Genomic DNA, 18,701 nt, shown 5'->3' with positions numbered 1-18,701 from the left:
TATTTTTATAGCATTTGGAACCAAGATATCATAAATATAGCAGTTAAAACAATCCATCAATTAAATTATGTTTGTTGCAAAAAGATTGCTTTGATCCTTCTAAATTTAAGCAAAATAATAAAAACAAAAGTCAAATATTTATTCATTAGTAAGTTGTTACTAAGTAAGACAAATGATTTGTAAAGACACAGATTTTTATTAAGCAAAAATTTGAATAAGTTATTAGAATTATTTTTGGATTCATAAAATGTTATATTTTAGAATTGTAATATAGACCATACCATTCACCTACTTAAGCATAATTTGAGTAATTTTAGGGCATTCTAATTAGGTTACTATCAAGGATTAAACATATTCATCACACTCTAAAGAAAACTTGACCCTTTAGTCCAATTTTTCCCAGATCCATTGATCTTTAAGGGATTTCACACAGTTCTGCTGGTAAATAAAGTGTTTTAGGATCTGAGCACTTATGATTACTGAATTATTAGAAAATTATTTAGCTCCTCAAGCCCAATTGACTCTGAGATTGATTATGACAATACAAGTAGATAGTTTAATTTAAATATGATCATGAATTCCTTAATAAATTCTTACTAATATTTAATCTATTCATTTATCTACTAATAAATTTTTATTATATCTCTTGTGCTCCATTTTATACAATCTTATTGTGATAGAGAGCTCTAAGATTGTACGCTTAAGCTTTGTCTTCTATATTTTTGAGATGTTTTGTATAAATGAGTCCTAAATTGAAAATAAAAATCCATCATAGTCTTATTTATATAAGAGGCAGAATTTAAGACAAAGTACTGACCATGTACACACACATATATTTGTACATAAATTATAGCAACACCATTAATGATTCCTGAGTATAAGGCCAGGAATAAGCCTGGATATTTCTAGGTATGACCCAGTCTCCCCAAAAGGGTAATGTCATTTTTAGAATAAAACTAGTAGAAGCCATTATAGTTGTTTGCATTTTATTTCTTTGAAGTTTACTATAGAGCTAAAACAAATTAATATTTAGGTTGTTTTATGATGTATTATATTTTACAATATTTTATTTTCAACAAAAATTGCATAAATATAAGAAAGAAATAATGGTTATTTTTGAGTGTTTCAAAGCTAAAAACAAAACTACTTTTAAAAAAAAAGTGCTAACATTTCTCCCTTTACACTTTCATAATCCTGCCAAGTAGCTAGTACCATTTTTCTTCATTTTAATATGCTATGTATTTTCAAATATTTAAAATAAGTATGTTCTTGCTCTTCTCAATATTTAAATCTCTAAAAAGAAGTTTGCAAGATTTTTCTTGCTTAAAGAAATATCTTCATCTAATTTAGAGTTAAATCTAAGTAGTTTATAGTTGATCTTTTATCAGAAATCCAAATAACACAAAAATTTACTTTTGTCTTACCGGTTGGAATTGTCCCAGACTCCCAAGTTCCTTTATGAAAGTCATAATTGAGTTTATCTCCACTAAAGACAGGCATTGATTTAGTTTCTTGTGATAATTTTCACCCTTTAATAGGAGAAGAAACTATTTTAAGGAATCGTTATAAAGTCAAACTTTCTTTAGCCTTACTCTCATAACCAACCAAATCATGAACTCTATATTAAACAATCAGCTAAGAAAATTAAAGTGTAGTAAATTTAGCTTGTCACAAAAATGTTTTGGATCCAAAAGAACCTCGAAGTAGGCAAAGAAGGCTAGAAAGCGTTAGTTTAATAATGCCTTGGTCAGAAATGGGGGGATGTGAGACCTGAAGGACAGAGATTGTATGATGAGGTGGACCTACAATGAGAGTCATCTATAATATTCAAGGTAACTTCAGAACAGCAAATTCACACATGACCTTCATCCATGAGACATTGCTACATATTCTTCCACATTCACTTATTTAAATGTCTGCCACTTTAGCACAAGTATACATGATTAATATTCTTTCTGGTCTGATAATAGTTTTATTATCAACCACTCATTCACAGTAAAATGAAAACAAGAAGTGAAAGGAACAAATCAAAGAAAAAATAATAATCTGGAAGGCAATGTTACACCACTCACAAACCTATCTTTAGAGAACTGCTACAAATTTTACTTTCCAAATTTTCTAAATATGGGTGTTCAAATAGAAAACAATATAGTATAGTGTGGTATAGTCATCATACATATTTTCTGATGTTCAAGAAAACAAAAGCCTGCCCCTTCGCTCCCCCTTTTTTTCTTTCTTCTTTTAATTTTACTTATATTCTAGACAGGGGCTCCTGCTTTTCCATAGAACCATAAAACTTGAATCACTTTGTTCTGTCTTATTTTTCTGTCTTTACGAATTGAGAAAAGGAAAAAAAAAAAAAAGAAAAAAACATGGATGGGGCCCTAGGGCCAAGTAGTCTCAGGAACATTGAGTGGGGGAAAAAAAAGAGGTCATATCTAGATACCCAAGCCAAAGTCAACGACAACAGAATCAAGAGATACAAACTATAACACGCTAAACACAAAATGGGTCTGTTACACTGGTAGTCCAGGGAGCTAGGGGTCGTTGTTTGGGATACATTCGGGGAACTTTGGTGGAAGGAGTTCAACACAGGTGGTGGGAATAGCCCTAATTCACTGTCACTAAACACCTGAAATACAACTGTGAAAGACTTGTAATTCACAATATCCTCAATAAAAATGTTTAAAAAATAAAATTAAGTTAAATCATCCCCCCAAAATATTTTAAAGTTACTTAATTGAATAATAAATAGCACTTTGTAAAAATCTTACACAGTATTTTCACTTCAAAAATATGTACTTACCTTAAATATACTTGATCTATATAGTCTCTGAAATATCTCAGAAAGCATAGATAGTGAAGATTTGTTAGAAAAGAAAAAGTTGTATGTATCTTTTAACAGGAATTCTTCTGTACTTTGGTCCTCAAAATACATATTATCATCATGTTGAACATTTAAATGTTCATGCACCTGTGTGGGAGCAAAATCACATCAAATAGTTTTCACTGACTTACTTTCCTTAACAGTAGACTCCGCAAGCATGATTCATTTCCTGTTGTAGATCAGAACTGACATCTAGTGGTCTTTTTGGAGGTCAACAGTTTTATAAACTTAAAGAGATGTTCTTTGGAAGATATACTCTACGTAAGTACATTAAGATATTATTAAGCTAATTTATCTTGAAATAATTATTAAAGACTGTTCATGGGAGACAATATTTCTTATGAATAAATTAGAAATGAATAATAAAACTTAAAGTGTATAAAATAGTAAATATAATGAAATGAAGTGGCATTATATACTCTGATGTAGATTCATTGTTTCAATTTTTAGTGGATAAATCTGTGAGATATTCCAGCAAATGTATATATAAAATAACTATTTTTCTAATATAATGGTTTGAAAACTAGTCAATGAAACATGAAGTTGAACTCTGCTGTAAATTTATTTAATGATTTTCAATGACCTTATAGCAAGACATTGTTCTCTGGATTAGTTATTGGTTTTAAAATCTTTTTTGCCACTGAGGATCAATATTTGTGGTGAAGGGCCATGCGCATCTGTGCAGAATCAGGCACTCTGCTCATGGATCACTCCTGATAGGAAACCATAGCTGTGGCAGGTTGAGATTGACTGCATGCAAAGCATGCACCTTAACCCTATACTATCTCCAGCATCACTAAGGGCTTTTGTTTTTGTTTTTTGGGCAACACCAGCGATACTCAGGGGATACTCTTGGGTATGCACTCAGAAATCGTTCCTGGCTTGAGGAACTATATGGGACCGGGGGATCGAACCACTGTATGTCCTAGGTCAGCGTGTGCAAGGCAAACACCCTACCGCAGCGCCATTACTCCGACCCCCACTAAGGGCATTTTTAATTTAAAAAAAAATGCATGTGGTTCAAATAAGTTTATCTGACTACAGAAAGAGTAAAATAATCAATAAAGGAAAATGCTATTCAAAGTATTGTTATTTATACTAGGAAAACTTTTAAGAAATTTATATAGCATTTAAAATCAAAATACAAGTCAGTTTTATGGTTTAGTGGTAGTCACATATCCTGTATGAGAGGCCCTTATTTTAATCACCAGAAAATTAAGAAAATAAAAATAGATAAACAATTAACAATAAAAAGTACAGTGCAGTTTTAAATTAGATATTTACAGGTCCAGAATGAAAGCATTTCCTGATAAACTGATGGGTCAGAATATCAACTGGCATTTTTCTATCATTTTATCGTATGCTTCTCTTCATTAAACAAATGAACTTTAACATTTATTTTACAAGTGTTAGTTGAACCACAAAAATTATGCTTGATTTCAGGCTAGAGTGTTTGCCTTGCAAGTGGCAGATCCAGATTCAATCTCCAGTATCCCCTGGGGTTCCCCAAGCACAGCCAGGCAGAGTTCAGAGCCAGGAAAAATCCCTGAGCATCATTAGGTGTGGCCCAATGCCACAAAAATGATGACTTATTTATAAAAGTGTATAGTGGGAACTAGAATTTAAATATTAGAAGACACTACAGATTAGTTCATAATCTTATTCACACAAATTAAAATCAATAGTAACTTTGATGCAAAGTTTCTATTTATTGGGTGATTACTGTGAATGAAAACAACACCAAATGTTGCATACACACACACTCACAGTAACACATTCTTCAAAGGATAGAAACTCCCATGAGCTTTTACAGACTCACCTGGAGTATCACCTGGTACTTGAGACTGTTGTAACCAATATCAAAAGTTAAAAGTTGAAAACATGACCTGCATCTGAAGAAAAAAAAAACACACACACACAAGTAGAGGAGACAAAGAAATTGTTTTTGCTATATTAATTTTAGTATTTGGTACTATTTTTTAACAGCTACCATAGACAATTGACAAGGTTGGGGCCACAAAGATAGCAGAGTAGGTAGAGTAATTGCCTTGTATGATACCAACCCAAGTTTAAACCCTAAAATCCCATATGGTCCCCTGAGAACCATTAGGAGTGATTCTTGAGCACAGAGCCAGGAATAACCAACCCTTAAGTATGCTGAGTGTGCCCCTCATCAAAAAAGAAACAAGTGTTAAGGTCTATACTAATATTTAAAATAAGGAAATTCATAATTGCATATAATTTTTTTACTTTTTAACCATTCATTATTATGTTTTCATAAAACAATTAAATTACTTCTTGAAAACCTAAATATGGAGATGAAATTCTTTTAAACCTACATGCTTAGAATTCTTATTTACGGGGCCAGCGTGGTGGCGCAAGAGGTAAGGTGTCTGCCTTGCCAGCACTAGCCTAGGACGGACCGCAGTTCGATACCCCGGTGTCCATATGGTCCCCCAAGCCAGGAGCGACTTCTGAGCGCATAGCCAAGAGTAACCCCTGAGTGTCACCGGGTGTGGCCCAAAATACAAAAACAAATAAACAAACAAAAAAAAGAATTCTTATTTACATAGAAATTATTATAAGACTTAAACAGAGGTTGGGGCCAGAGTGATGGTGCAGCTTGCCTTGCATGTGGCTGACCTACGACAGACCGCGGTTCAATCTGCTGGTGTCCCAGACGGTCTCCCAAGCCAGGAGTGATTTATGAGGACATAGCCAGGAGTAACCCCTGAGAGTCACCAGGTGTGCCCTCCCCCCCCCAAAAAAAAAGACTTAAACGAAGGCACTTCATTGGCCTTCTTTCATGCTTGATTTAACATCTCCCTGAAGTCAAGGAAGTTAACAAACAAAAAAGGTCTGTTTGAATTTTGTTAATAAAACCTATAAGTAAAACTTTGACCAGTGAATGAAAAGTATAGGTATTTAGTTTCCATGGGTCTGTAATAAAAACTGTTGGACAATTTTGCTTTATATCTTGTCATCACTATTTAGATATTAGCAAGTTTGTAACAACATTTACATTTTTAAGATCTGTAAATTAGAAAATGTATTTGGAAGTTCATATTAATAGTGGCATAAATTTTTTGTTAGACTATCAAGAATTTATTTATAATTTCAACATCTGAAAAAACCCAAATCCAGTTTTAGATATATAGAATAACTCATCATTTTTTCTTATAAAGACATATTTAGGTAAATATGTTAAACTGCTCTTATTTTTATGATGCCAAAATCAAATATCTCAAAACTGATCTAGAACTGTAGGTGTTAAGTTGTTCTCATATATATAATTACTTAATTTAAACACTGTAGTAACAAAATTGTTTATGGTTAAGTTTCAGTCTTACATGTAAACCACCCTTCACCAATGCACATTTCCCCAATTTCTCCGATGATCCCAATTTCCTGCCCACTCTCCACCATCCCCCCAATGCTGCCTCTGGTGCAGTCATTTTACTTTTTTCTCTTTCTCTCTTCTTTTTTGATGGTAGTTTTCACTATTAATAATGGAGGATTCTATATGCACATCATTTTATTCCCTTTCAGCATCTAGTTCTTGTCCAGAGTGATCAGTTCCAAATATCATTAACACTGTGGACTGACCATTCACTACCCTAACTGCATTCACCACTCTTTGCAGCAAGCTTACTACCATGGACTGTCCTCTTGACACTCATCTCTATTGTCTCTGGGTATTAGCATCATACAATCTTTTATTTACTTTTATCACACAAATGAATGAGATTATTCTATGTCTATTCCTCTCCCGCTTACTCATTTTAATCAGTATAATAATCTTCATATCCATCCATGTATAAGCAAATTTCATTTCACTTTTTCTAATAGCTGCATAGTATTCTTTGTGTAGATATATCACAGTTTCTTTAGCTATTTATCTATTGTCAGGCACCAAGGTTGCTTCCAGATTCTGGCTATTGTAAACAGTGTTGCAATGAACCGGCAATACCACTCTTAGAAATACAAAAATGTCCTCTGCACTTCTATGTTCATCACAGTGGAATCAACTTTTGTACCTAACACCTACTTCTGATAATTAAGACACTTGTTATATAACCGTTTTTAGAAAGTAGTTTTTATCCCATTTTTAAGAAACTGTTTTCACCTCTTTAAGGTCTTTGGTCCCAGAGTAGTAGATTCACTGAGTACTTCAGCAGCTAACAAGAGTTTGCTAATTGCTTCTTTCATATTTTCAAAAGCTTGAAGAGGAGAACTGGCTCTCAGGAATGTCTCAAAAAATGTTTGCAGCTGTGAAAAAAATAAGGATTCATAAATTGAAACAACCTGTCTTGCTATCTCAATTATCTCAATATTTTTTTCTGTAGTGACCAATTTAAAAGATTCCTATAGGTTCCCTTTCCATGTCATTCAAAAAAATCCTTAAAAATGTAAAGTTATTGGGGCCTGGGGGTGGCACAGTGATAGGGCCTTTCCCTTACATGTGGCTGACATAGGACTGACCACGGTTTGAACCCCTGGCTTTCCCACGCCTGAGAATTTGATCTCTTCAGCATTCTTCCTGAGGGTCTGCCTTCTCCAGAGGTGAGTTGCACTGCCCACAGATTTTGAACATAGCTGACTTCTGCTGGGTGGCAGGAGCATGACCTCTTTGCTTGCTTCGTGGCCAGGGATCTTCCTCAAACTTTTTAAACAGGGGGCCAGTTCACTGTCCCTCAGACCATTGGATGGTCTGACTATAGTAAAAACAAAACTTATGAATGAATTCTTATGCACACTGCGTATATGTTATTTTGCAATGAAGAAACAAAACAGATACAAATACAATATGTGGCCCGCGGGCCATAGTTTGAGGACCACTGTGCCAATGAATAACACATAACACATAGAATAACCATAACACATAGAAAAACCCACAATACAAACATGACAATGGGGAAACCTCATAGACAAACACCTGCACAGAGAATGAAGACAATAGTTCTTATGACCCGAAAAATTCCAACCATCTGATTAATTTCTTAGATAAAGAGTCTAGAATAGAAATATGGAGGATCCTCATGGAAATCAAAGAAAACATAGCTCTAGCTGAACAGAACACAAATATAGAAATCAGAAAACTCCAAACTGAAATAACAGATCTGAAAAACATGATATCTGAACTAAAAACCTCAATGGAAAGCCTCTCTAACAGGGTAACAGCAGCTGAGGACAGAATCAGCGAACTGGAAGATGAAATGCAGAAAAACTCCACACAGCATAAGAGATTGGAAAAGAACCTTAAGGCAAACAATCAGACAATGGAAAAAGTATTCAAAGAATGTGAAAAGATGAAAATAGAAATCTTTCATAAACTCAACAGAAACAACATAAGAATCATTGGAGTTCCAGAGGCTCAGGAAGGAGATCCCCAGGAAGAAACAACAGTCAAAGACATCATCACAGAGAAACTCCCAGAGCTAAAGACTGCAAGCACATGTATATGTACCACCATGGATGTAGTACATCCAGCTAAAAGAGACCCGAAGGATAGCACTTCAAGACACATCCATGGTAGTACATTTACACAATGGAATATTATGCAGCCATCAGGAGAGATGAAGTCATAAAAATTTCCTATACATGGATGAACATGGAATCTATTATGCTGAGTGAAATAAGTCAAAGGGAAAGATATAGACACAGAATAGTCTCACTCAACTATGGGTTTTAAGAAAAATAAAAGACGTTTTTACTATAATTCTTAGAGAGGAGAGTTGGAAGGTCCAGCTCATGACATGAAGCTCACCATAAAGAGTGATGAGTACATTTAAAGAAATAACTACATTGATAACTATCATAACAATTTCAGTGAATGAGGGAAGTAGAAAGCCTGTTTTGAGTATAGTCGGGAGTGGGGTGGGGAGGAGGAAGATTTGGGACATTGGTAATGGGAATGTTGCACTGGTGAAGGGGGGGGTGTTCTTTACATGACTGAAACCCAACTACAATCATATATGTAATCAAGGTGTTAAAATAAAGATATTAATAAAAATAAATATCTTACTAACCTACTTTACAGATTCAATGACATTTCTATCCAAATTCAAACATCATACTTTGAGGATGTAGAACAAACAATTATAAAGACCTAATATAAAAGACCAAATATAGCCAAACCTATACTGAAAAACAAGAAGCAGGGAAGCATCTCATTACCTAACTTGAAGCTCAACTACAAGGCAATAGTGCTCAAAACAGCATGGCATTGGACCAAAGACAGACTTTCAGACCAATGGGTCAGAATAGAATATCTAGTGATGAATGTATGAGGGAAATGGAAAGCCTGTTTAGAGTACAGGCGGGGGTCGGGTGGGAAGGAGGGAGATTTGGGACATTGGTGATGGGAATGTTGCACTGGTGATGGGTGGTGTTCTTTACATGACTAAAACCCAAACACAATCATGTATGTAATCAAGGTGTTTAAATAAAATATAAAAATAAAATAAAGAATCCCGTGTTCACTAACATAGGTCTCACCAAAAAGAAAAAAAAAGAATATCTAGTGACAAACTCCCAAGTATATGGTCAAATAATCTTTTACAATAAAGCCAAGAACCTGAAATAGAATAAAGACAGTCTCTTCAACAAATGGTGTGGAACAATTGGATAACTACATGTAAAAAAATTAAAGATCAATCCATATCTCAAATCTTATACAAAAGTCAATTCAAAGTGGATCAAAGACCTTGAGATTAGACCAAAGTCCATAAAGTTCATTGAGGAAAACATAGGCAGAACATTCTAAGACTTAGATCTCAAAGAAGTCTTCAATGGTAGGATGTCAATAACAAGGACTATAGAATAAAATCTGAATAAGTGGAACTATATTAAAATAAAATGTTTCTGTATGGCAAAAGAACCATGGGCTAAAATTAAAAGACAGTTTAGTTGAAGAAAATATTTGCACTCAACACATCAGATAAAGGGTTGACATCTAGGCTATACAAAGTACTCACAAGGGTTAACTTCAGAAAAACTAAATACCCTATCAAAAATGGCAAGAGGAAATGAACAGACACTTCTTTGGAAGACCAGCAGATGGCAAGCAGGTATAAAATGAGTATAAAAATACTCATCATCACTTATGATTAAGGAAACCCAAATCAAGACAGCAATGAGATATCATCTTACACCAGTGAGGATGGCACATATCAAAAATATTGGGAACAATTTATATTGGTGGGGATGTGGTGAGAAAGGAACTTTCATTTACTGCTGGTAAGAAAGCTGTCTGGTCCAATACCTATGGAAAACAGTATAAAGGATTCTCAATAAACTAAAATTTCATCAGCTATATGACCCAGCAATCCCCTCTTGGGGCATCCAGCCCCAGAACATTAATAATGATCCAAAAAGATGTATATACACTGCTATTTATTGCAGCATTCAGTAAATAGCCAAGACTTGGAATCAACAAAAATGTCATTCAAGAAACAAATGGATCATGAAGATTTGGTACATATATACAATGGAATACTACATAGTAGTAAGGAATAATGTAATCATGAAATTTGCCACAAAATAGATGGAACTGGAAGATATAATGTTAAATGAAGTAATCCAGAGAAGAAAGATAAATACAAAATTATATCACTTTAATGCATTATTTAGAATACATGCATGAATACACACAATTGTTTAAATGGGAGTTTTCTTAAATGCTCTTGGCCCCAGAGTGTATTCAGTGAGGAGAAGGAAAGAAATTGTGTGGAGGAGGAGAAACACAAATATGAAAGGATAAGATACAAGGGCTAAGAGTATAGTGAGAAGGAAAGAAATTGAGTGGAGGAGGAGAAACACAAAAAGAAGAATGGGGGACAGGGGACAAGGGGTCTCAACTGCATTGGTGGTGTTAAAAAGAAGACAGAACTAAATACTCAAGCCAAAGTCAACAACAATAAAATCATAAGATCCAAACATTAACTACCAAAACTTAAAATGAGCCTGCTATGCTGGTAGGCTGGGGGCAAGAGGTTAATGGTATGGATGCACTCTGAGAACATTGGTGGAGGGAGGTTGGCACTGGTGGTGGAATTGTCCCTAAAACATTGTATGTCTGAAACCCAACTATGAGGACTTTGTAAATCAAAATGGATTTGATTAAATATTTTTTAAAAAAACTTCTGGGAATTGAACATTTGTGGCATGAACCAAAATAAACCAAATTGTTTATTTAAAAATAAACAATACACCTTTCAAAATCAATGTTTTTAAAAAGAGAAGAGGCATGGTATTTGAATAAATCCCTTCTTAGTTGATGTGCCCACCACCCCTGCTCTTAATGGAGGAAAAGAGCAGAATTATAGGACCTAAATATCTGACTCTTCCCTTTTCCTATGATGTCAGTTTGCAAAGAAAAAGACAACCAGCAATAATGAAAGCCTGGACAAAGATAGCTCAAAGGACTGAGTACCTGCTTTGCAAGCAGGTTTGACCCACACATCCCTCCTCTCCCACCCCAGCACTACATGGTCTCTCAAACCTTTGCTGGTAAGTGACCCTCTGCATATAGCAGTCCCTGAGCACTGCTGGTGTGACCTCAAAACAACAACAAAAAAGTAACTCATGAAAGCACAGGAATAAAAATATAGTTTCAGAAGTGTAGAGAGAAAAATGACAGAGTTCTATTTAAAGAAAACAAGCAATATCTGTTTATTTTTAAATCAATGCAGGCCCCAATTTTTGTCTCTTTGTGCATTTCCTTCTCTCATTGCATAGATTCAGATTTAGTTAATCCCTTCAATTCAAAGAAAATACTAATTGAGTAATTAGTGTGGTAGCAAGTAGACTACACATAGCAGAAATAATACTAGAATCATATGCACTTTGGAGATATTTCTAAAAACTACCCAGTTTCATTAAGTCATTCAGACAGAGCATGAGTCATTCTATCAATTTTTTATATAATTTACTTAGGGTAAGTGGAAGACTTCTTTGAGTTAACTGGCCTTAGACTTCTTTGAGTAACTGGCCTTACTGTAAGATGGTACAATAATGTTATATTTGATTATATTACCTGAATAGTGCACTTAAACATGCTAAGCAATAGGAAATTGTACTTGATGATCTTAGTGGACAATGTCTAATTTGAGATGATTTAGTAATAACTGCGTTCAAAATCATTAGAACCTGAAAAATATATATTTTTTGATGTTTTGGGGCTACACCTGGTGATGCTCAGGGGTTACTCTTGGCTATGCACTCAGAAATAGCTACTGGCTTGGAGGACCCCGGAGATCGAACTGAGGGCCTACCTGGATCAGCTGCACAAAAGGCAAATGCCCTACCACTGCGCTATTATCGCTCCTGCCCCTGAAAAATGCATTTTACTCAGGAGCTTTTTAATTTGATTATAAATAACTGAAGGAGACTCTTCAACTGCATTGGTAGTATAAAATAATCAAGTCACAAACTGAAATATCTAAGAGAATTCTTGAATCATGTAAATATTAGAATATAAGCTCCAAAGGAAATTTATATCTTGGTAGTGAAGTAAGACAAATAAAAGAACATCTTAAATTTTAAATATGACATAAAATTTTTATGATATATAAATTTTCCTTCTGAAGTATAAAAATGAAGTACAAATTTAGGGCAAAATAAATTTTATAGAAAATAATCTTATAAGATTGTGATTGTAAAACTAGACAGCCAAAACATCACCACTTATTGTATTTGTATAAAATTCAGGCAATAAACCAGTAAGCTATTAGTAACTTATATAACATGTATCTGTTCAAATAACCTTTGCAATATACATCGATGAATTAAAATGATCAATTAAAGATGGAAAGATAAAAAGAAATGGGATTTACTAGAAAAAAATGTATGAAAACTGCAATTAAATACTTCAAAATTTAAAAATACTTCTGACTCATCTTTATATATGCCTTATTCCCCCAAGTTACACATCATAATCCCTCTCTTCTTAAATTTGAGCATATGATGATTAATCCCCTCAGAAAATTGTGGTAACTGTTAGTTTTCCTTTAAACTTGCTTATTTTCATGCCTGCTAATACTACTAAACAGTGATAACTTTTATGACAGAAACAGTACCATTTACCTCTTTATAGCCAGTGCCTAACACACAATAAATGTCCAGTAAATACAGTTTACTAAATAAAGTTAAGTATAACATTACAGAAACAACAGAATTTTTGATAAGAGAAATGATTTACAGGAACTTCTGGGTAACATAATTCTTCCCCTTAGGATAACGTGTTTATCTCACATTTTCCATTCAAGAAAAAGGGAGGAGACACATTTTTTCAGTGACTAGTAATAAAACCTTTGAAAAATAAAAGCTCGAAGCAATCCAAGGATTTTAGAGAGAGATAAGAAAATTCAATCTCAGAGTAAAATACAAAGGATGATGGATTAACCGAATTTATAGTTGAGTTTTTAAGTTATGTTTGTAACTGCCTGGAAGAAGACAGCATATATTGATACTATATTTTGAACTTTGTGTAATAGCATTGAGCTTAGTAGAGTGAACTAGAATTTCTCTCAATGTTTCTAATATTCCAGATAGAATATTTTTTATGTTCTTAAACTGAAAAATGATATAGGTTCTTAAAATTGTTGTGCACCAGTAAGAATATTAAAAGGCTCAAATCAGGGTGAAGCAATATTACAGTCAGTAGGGAGTTATCCTTCTATTTGACAGACCCAGACAGACCTGGGTTCAATCCCTGGCACTCCATATGGCCCCCTTAGCCTGCCAGGAGTGACCCCTGAATGCAGAAATAGAAGTAAGCCCTGAGCAATACCAGGGTGTGCCCCAACCCACAACCCCACCAAAAATCACTAATCATTATAGGAATTCAAATCAAAATTACAATGAGATATTATATCCCACCATTGGACCAAATTAGTATTTAACCTTTAAAAGGAAGGATGTCGGGACCGGGTGGTGGCGCTGGAGGTAAGGTGCCTGCCTTGCCTGCGCTAGCCTAGGACGGACCACGGTTCGATCCCCCGGCGTCCCATATGGTCCCCCAAGAAGCCAGGAGCAACTTCTGAGCGCATAGCCAGGAGTAACCCCTGAGTGTCACAGGGTGTGGCCCAAAAAACAACAACAACAAAAAAGGAAGGATGTCCTGATATAAATTACAATGCAGATGAACCTAGAGAACATTATGCTAAGGGAACTAAGTTAGTCACTGAAGACACTATATAGTTAAAGCTATATGATATACCTAGACTATTCAAATTCATGCAATCAAAATAGAACCATGGTAGTCAGTGAATGAGAGAAGGGGAGAATCTAAAGCTGTTTAATTGACATGCAGTTTTCATTTTACTAAAAGTTCTGGCTAACAGTGTAAATACATTTAATCTACTGTGTATTTAATAATGGCTAAGGTGAAAAGTTTTAAGTGGTGTATATATTTGAGCATTTTTAAAGTAGTAATTTTGCTATTTCATAGGCTTATCAAGAAACTGTGTTTAAATATTTGATAGTTTTGTATCAGCAAATAGAATCTTGAATTTTATATATTTGAGTGCTCTGAGGTCTAGGCATGGATAAAATTAAGTCTGAGTTTATGTGATATTCTTTTTGAGCATTTACTATAACCCATAATTATCATCCCCTCTGCTTTGTGCTTTATTATTATGCTCTCTTCTGGATCATTTCTATTATCAATTAAGCCCAACATAGCACTTTATTTTTAATATTAGGAGTTTTACAAGCAAAATGATAAAAATAGCTCTCTGTTTGATTTCTCAGCTTTGGCAATCAGTGAAAATGTTCTTTCTTTATATCATTTTATCTTAGTTAATTTTATCTGTGAACAGTTCTTTATTTTTGATCTATTCTTTTTAACTTGCTGAGGATGATTCAGAAAACAAACAAACAAATAAATAATAAAACATAAAGAAGAGGTGATGAGTTTTGAGTAAACACTTTAAAGGAAGTATCCAATAAAAAAGCCCATTCAATTTTATCCATGGGTAGAACTCAATTAATTACATGAAATCCAGTTGCTATGTTCCTTGTGAAAATTAAAGAAGAAATAAGGATGTTAATATTTTTTTGGTTTGGGGCGCCATACCTGGCGGCATTCAGGGGTTACTTATGGCTTCTTATGGTTACTCAAAAGTCACTCCTGGAAGGCTCAGGGGACCATATGGGATTCAGGGGTTTGAACATGGGTTGGCTTAGTAAAAGGCAAATACTCTACTTACTGTGCTATCTCACTTGCCTCTAAAATATAATTTTTAAAATATCTTTAAATAAAAATTTAAACATATTGTTCACGATTTATACTATTACTCTGCCTTTTACAGGAAGACCCAACATATATGACTCTGACATAACTAATATCTCTCCTAGGTTCTTGCAGAACTCTAAAAATTTATCTTAAGAAATCTGAATACCTCAAAATTTTATTTCAATGCAATATATGGGAGTATGTTTATATCTTGTAATTTTCAATATGAAATATGTTAATTTATTTGTTTCAGTTTCTAATAGTGTTAATCTTAAAATATTTACTTTAAAGAGTTATAATTATATTCATTGGCTAAATAATTTCTAAAATACAAAAGCAAAAATGTGTTGAGAATGAACATTTTAAATGTGATTTCTTTTTATAGAATTAGTTGATATATCCCATGGGAGATTATTATTTATTGCTAGAATAAAAGGGATTCAGAATCAGAATTAATATTATTTTTAGTGTAAGCATAAAATTGTTGACACAAATAGAGAGGATTTGTAGATGGAAGAGTCAAATTATAGCAATAATTACTTGAACCTCTTCAAGTATATGGAAGTAACTAACTAGTAACCTATCATAAAATATTTGTGTGAAAAACTGAAAACAATCTAGTGAAGAATGTATTACATAGTGACTAATATCCTTCATTTTCTCTAAGCAACACTATAATTAAATTATTGGGGTTTAGGTTTTATTTTGTAAAAGTTTTTACCCTGGAGATATGACCTTAATATTAGGGCTAGAAACATAATCTAAAGCATTTTTTTTGGTAGAGCTTAAAAGAGCCTATGAGAACAATGGAGAAGAAAAATGATTTCAGAGGGGTTTTCTATGTGATATCAAGCTTTAGAAATGTATGCAAATAAAAAATTAAATTTGGGGCACAGATACTCTTGAAATTATTTTTGTTTCCATGAAGCCCTGAACAATTTTCAAGAATCAGTTGAGGATAACAGATCTGAATTTTTCCTGGCAGCGGATCACATTAGCCATATATCAACAGACTCTGTTGGGTGAAATAGCTAGGGAACAATCTGATTCCCTAGAAGAAGTCTTTTATATGTCTTAATAGGAATGTTTCAGAGATAAAAGCATTTAAAAATAGAATAAATTTCTAAAATTATAAGGAAAAGGGGCAACAGTATTTTAGAAAAATAGAAAAAATGATGAAGGTAAAAACACAAGTATTGAAATAATTTTTCTAGCAGTACGTATGTGATATTTGGATATAATTCTATATTGTGTTTACTAATAATCACTAACTTTGGGGGAGAGAAGGCTTTGGGCCACACCCAGTTGTGCTCAGAGTTCACTCCCAGCTCTGTACTCAAAGATCACTCCTAGAGATGCTTGGGCAACCATATTTAGTGTCCGGTATGAAAATAGAGTCAGCGCAAACAAGGTAAACATCTAAAAACCCATTCTCTCTTGAACAATTAACTGTTTACTTTATGTGCCAAACAATATGTGTTTCTCATATGCTCTTGTATTTATATTCAAAGCAATGCTATAAGGTTGATTCACATTATCCCGATTTCATAAATGCAAGACGCAAGGGTTGAGAAAACAAGGAACATTCCTGAGCTTACACAGTCAAGAGAAATCCAATATGCACATTGAAGTTGGTCGGCTTGAGTGCGATCATTACCCTCAGACTTTGTTCGGACTATGGATAGATACTGATATGTTTTCACTTTCATGGAAAATAGATTTGTTTTTTTCTTTTTTTTTTTGGTTTTTGGGCCACACCCGGTAACGCTCAGGGGTTACTCCTGGCTATGTGCTCAGAAGTCGCTCCTGGCTTGGGGGACCATATGGGACAGTCACTCTTCTTCAGACCTGCCCTCGGACCCACACATCTCAAATTCAGCACCTTCAACATTTATGATACCTAATTACACTTAGGGAAAAACGAATACTATTTTCTTGTAACTTAGGTAAGCCAAATTTCCTGGATCGAGGACAAATTTTGTGTTAAATCAAATGATTTAAATACAAAAATATTCTTACAGTTTGTTTCAGTTCACTGGAAATGGGCTTGCTTTAGGGTGAATCACAAAAAAAAAAGTTGAACTAATGGATTGAATTCACATTAGGATAGTTTTTACTCATTTGCTGAAATTATATCAAGGGTTCAATATTTAAATAAGTTCAATGTTCCCTGTGAAATGAAGGATTTCATTCCTTTTTTTTTTCTTAATGATCCTAAGCTTCAAAATATATATTAAACTTACTCATTTTAAGTTTTTTCCTATTCTGGAGAAGTCCGTGTTCTTTTTTTAACTTTCTTCTCTCTCTTTTCTCTCACTTTTTTTAATCTCTGTCTCTATTACTCCCCCCATATATTTGACTTCACTGAAAATGCATAAATATACTCAAGAAGAAGATTTTCTTTATTTCAATGACTCATAGCTGTAATTTTTTTGTTTTGTTTTATTTTGTTTATTCTGGGGTTAGATCCAGTGGTGCTCTAGGCTTACATCCTGACTTTACACCAGATTGGTTACATACAAAGCAAGAACTCTAAGCACTGCATTATTACACTTGCCTCTAGAAACTGATCTTTTATAGCTATCAAATGATTGAGCAAAATCAAAAAGGTATAAAAAGCAAAAAGGATAAAATACTAACAAATCCTGACAGCAATGTTATTCAATCTTCTCAGAGAACTGTCAATTTATCTTTATTGTCCCTTCTAAAATCTCTCAGTGAGATAAAGGAGGAAAGAGAGTTAGTAATAAAGAGCAAAAAAGATAAAATTGTAAAGATCTCATCACTGGACTTTCTATACATATATATAAATAAGGAAAGAGAGAGATGTTCACTTCCTTTATATGAAAATGCCATTGTCAAGCACATCATAACTATTTCCATTAAAGTTGAAACACAGGCCTCCGAGCTTCAAATAAAATAAATTCTGACAGTTTGTTTAGGAAACTTTCATCTTCTATTAATTACCATGAGTACAGAAGGGCATTGAAATCGGCAATATTTCTAACAGGCAATATTCATAACAGGCACCACAAAATTTGCAAAAAGGGATGCATTTGGAAGTGAGAGTATCTTGACAATCTCCAAATACTCTCAAATGAGAAAGAGTGAAAAGGGAAAATATTTTCCATTTATCTTCTGAATATTTTATGCAAGGTATCTATTTTAAGTCTCATTAAGTCTTATTGTAAATCACAAAGGAAAAAGAAATGTATTCATTATAAAAATAATGGATTCTGGTTGTACAATAAAGTGAAGGACAGAATAATTTCTCCTTAATTTATGAGACGTATAGAACTAAAAGCCTGCTGAATTCATAGTAGATTACACTTCCCTAATTTCTTACACCTCTCTTATATCATTTGTCTTATTTCTCTCTTGTCTGTATTCAGAAAGCTCATTATATTATATATAAATATGTAAATGATTTATTACTGTTCATAATTTAAGTTTGTGGTTAGTATTCTAATTAATTATGCTATACATATAGCTCCCAAAATGTCTTCTCCTTGTTTTCCAACTAGATTTTCCCTTTCCCCAAACTTCTGCTTTCTTTTTTACTGCGGATTACTTTAT

The 18,701-nt window shown here is 33.7% G+C and overlaps 1 protein-coding gene across 1 annotated transcript in view; it reads right to left on the bottom strand.

The window, feature by feature from the left end:
• The window catches only part of CPED1 (cadherin like and PC-esterase domain containing 1), a 366,758-nt gene that overhangs the window by 208,302 nt on the left and 139,755 nt on the right, over positions 1–18,701 (bottom strand). The window contains exons 7-10 of the mRNA XM_049771138.1: positions 7,014–7,156; positions 4,707–4,779; positions 2,807–2,974; positions 1,425–1,529 (exon numbers count right to left, since the gene is read on the bottom strand). Coding sequence (XP_049627095.1) covers positions 1,425–1,529; positions 2,807–2,974; positions 4,707–4,779; positions 7,014–7,156 — 489 coding nt within the window. The remainder of the gene's footprint in view (positions 1–1,424; positions 1,530–2,806; positions 2,975–4,706; positions 4,780–7,013; positions 7,157–18,701) is intronic.

Source organism: Suncus etruscus, chromosome 1 (assembly GCF_024139225.1).
Source record: "Suncus etruscus isolate mSunEtr1 chromosome 1, mSunEtr1.pri.cur, whole genome shotgun sequence".
In the NCBI taxonomy this organism is placed as follows: Eukaryota; Metazoa; Chordata; class Mammalia; order Eulipotyphla; family Soricidae; genus Suncus; species Suncus etruscus.
This window is presented reverse-complemented; position numbering and strand designations above follow the sequence as displayed.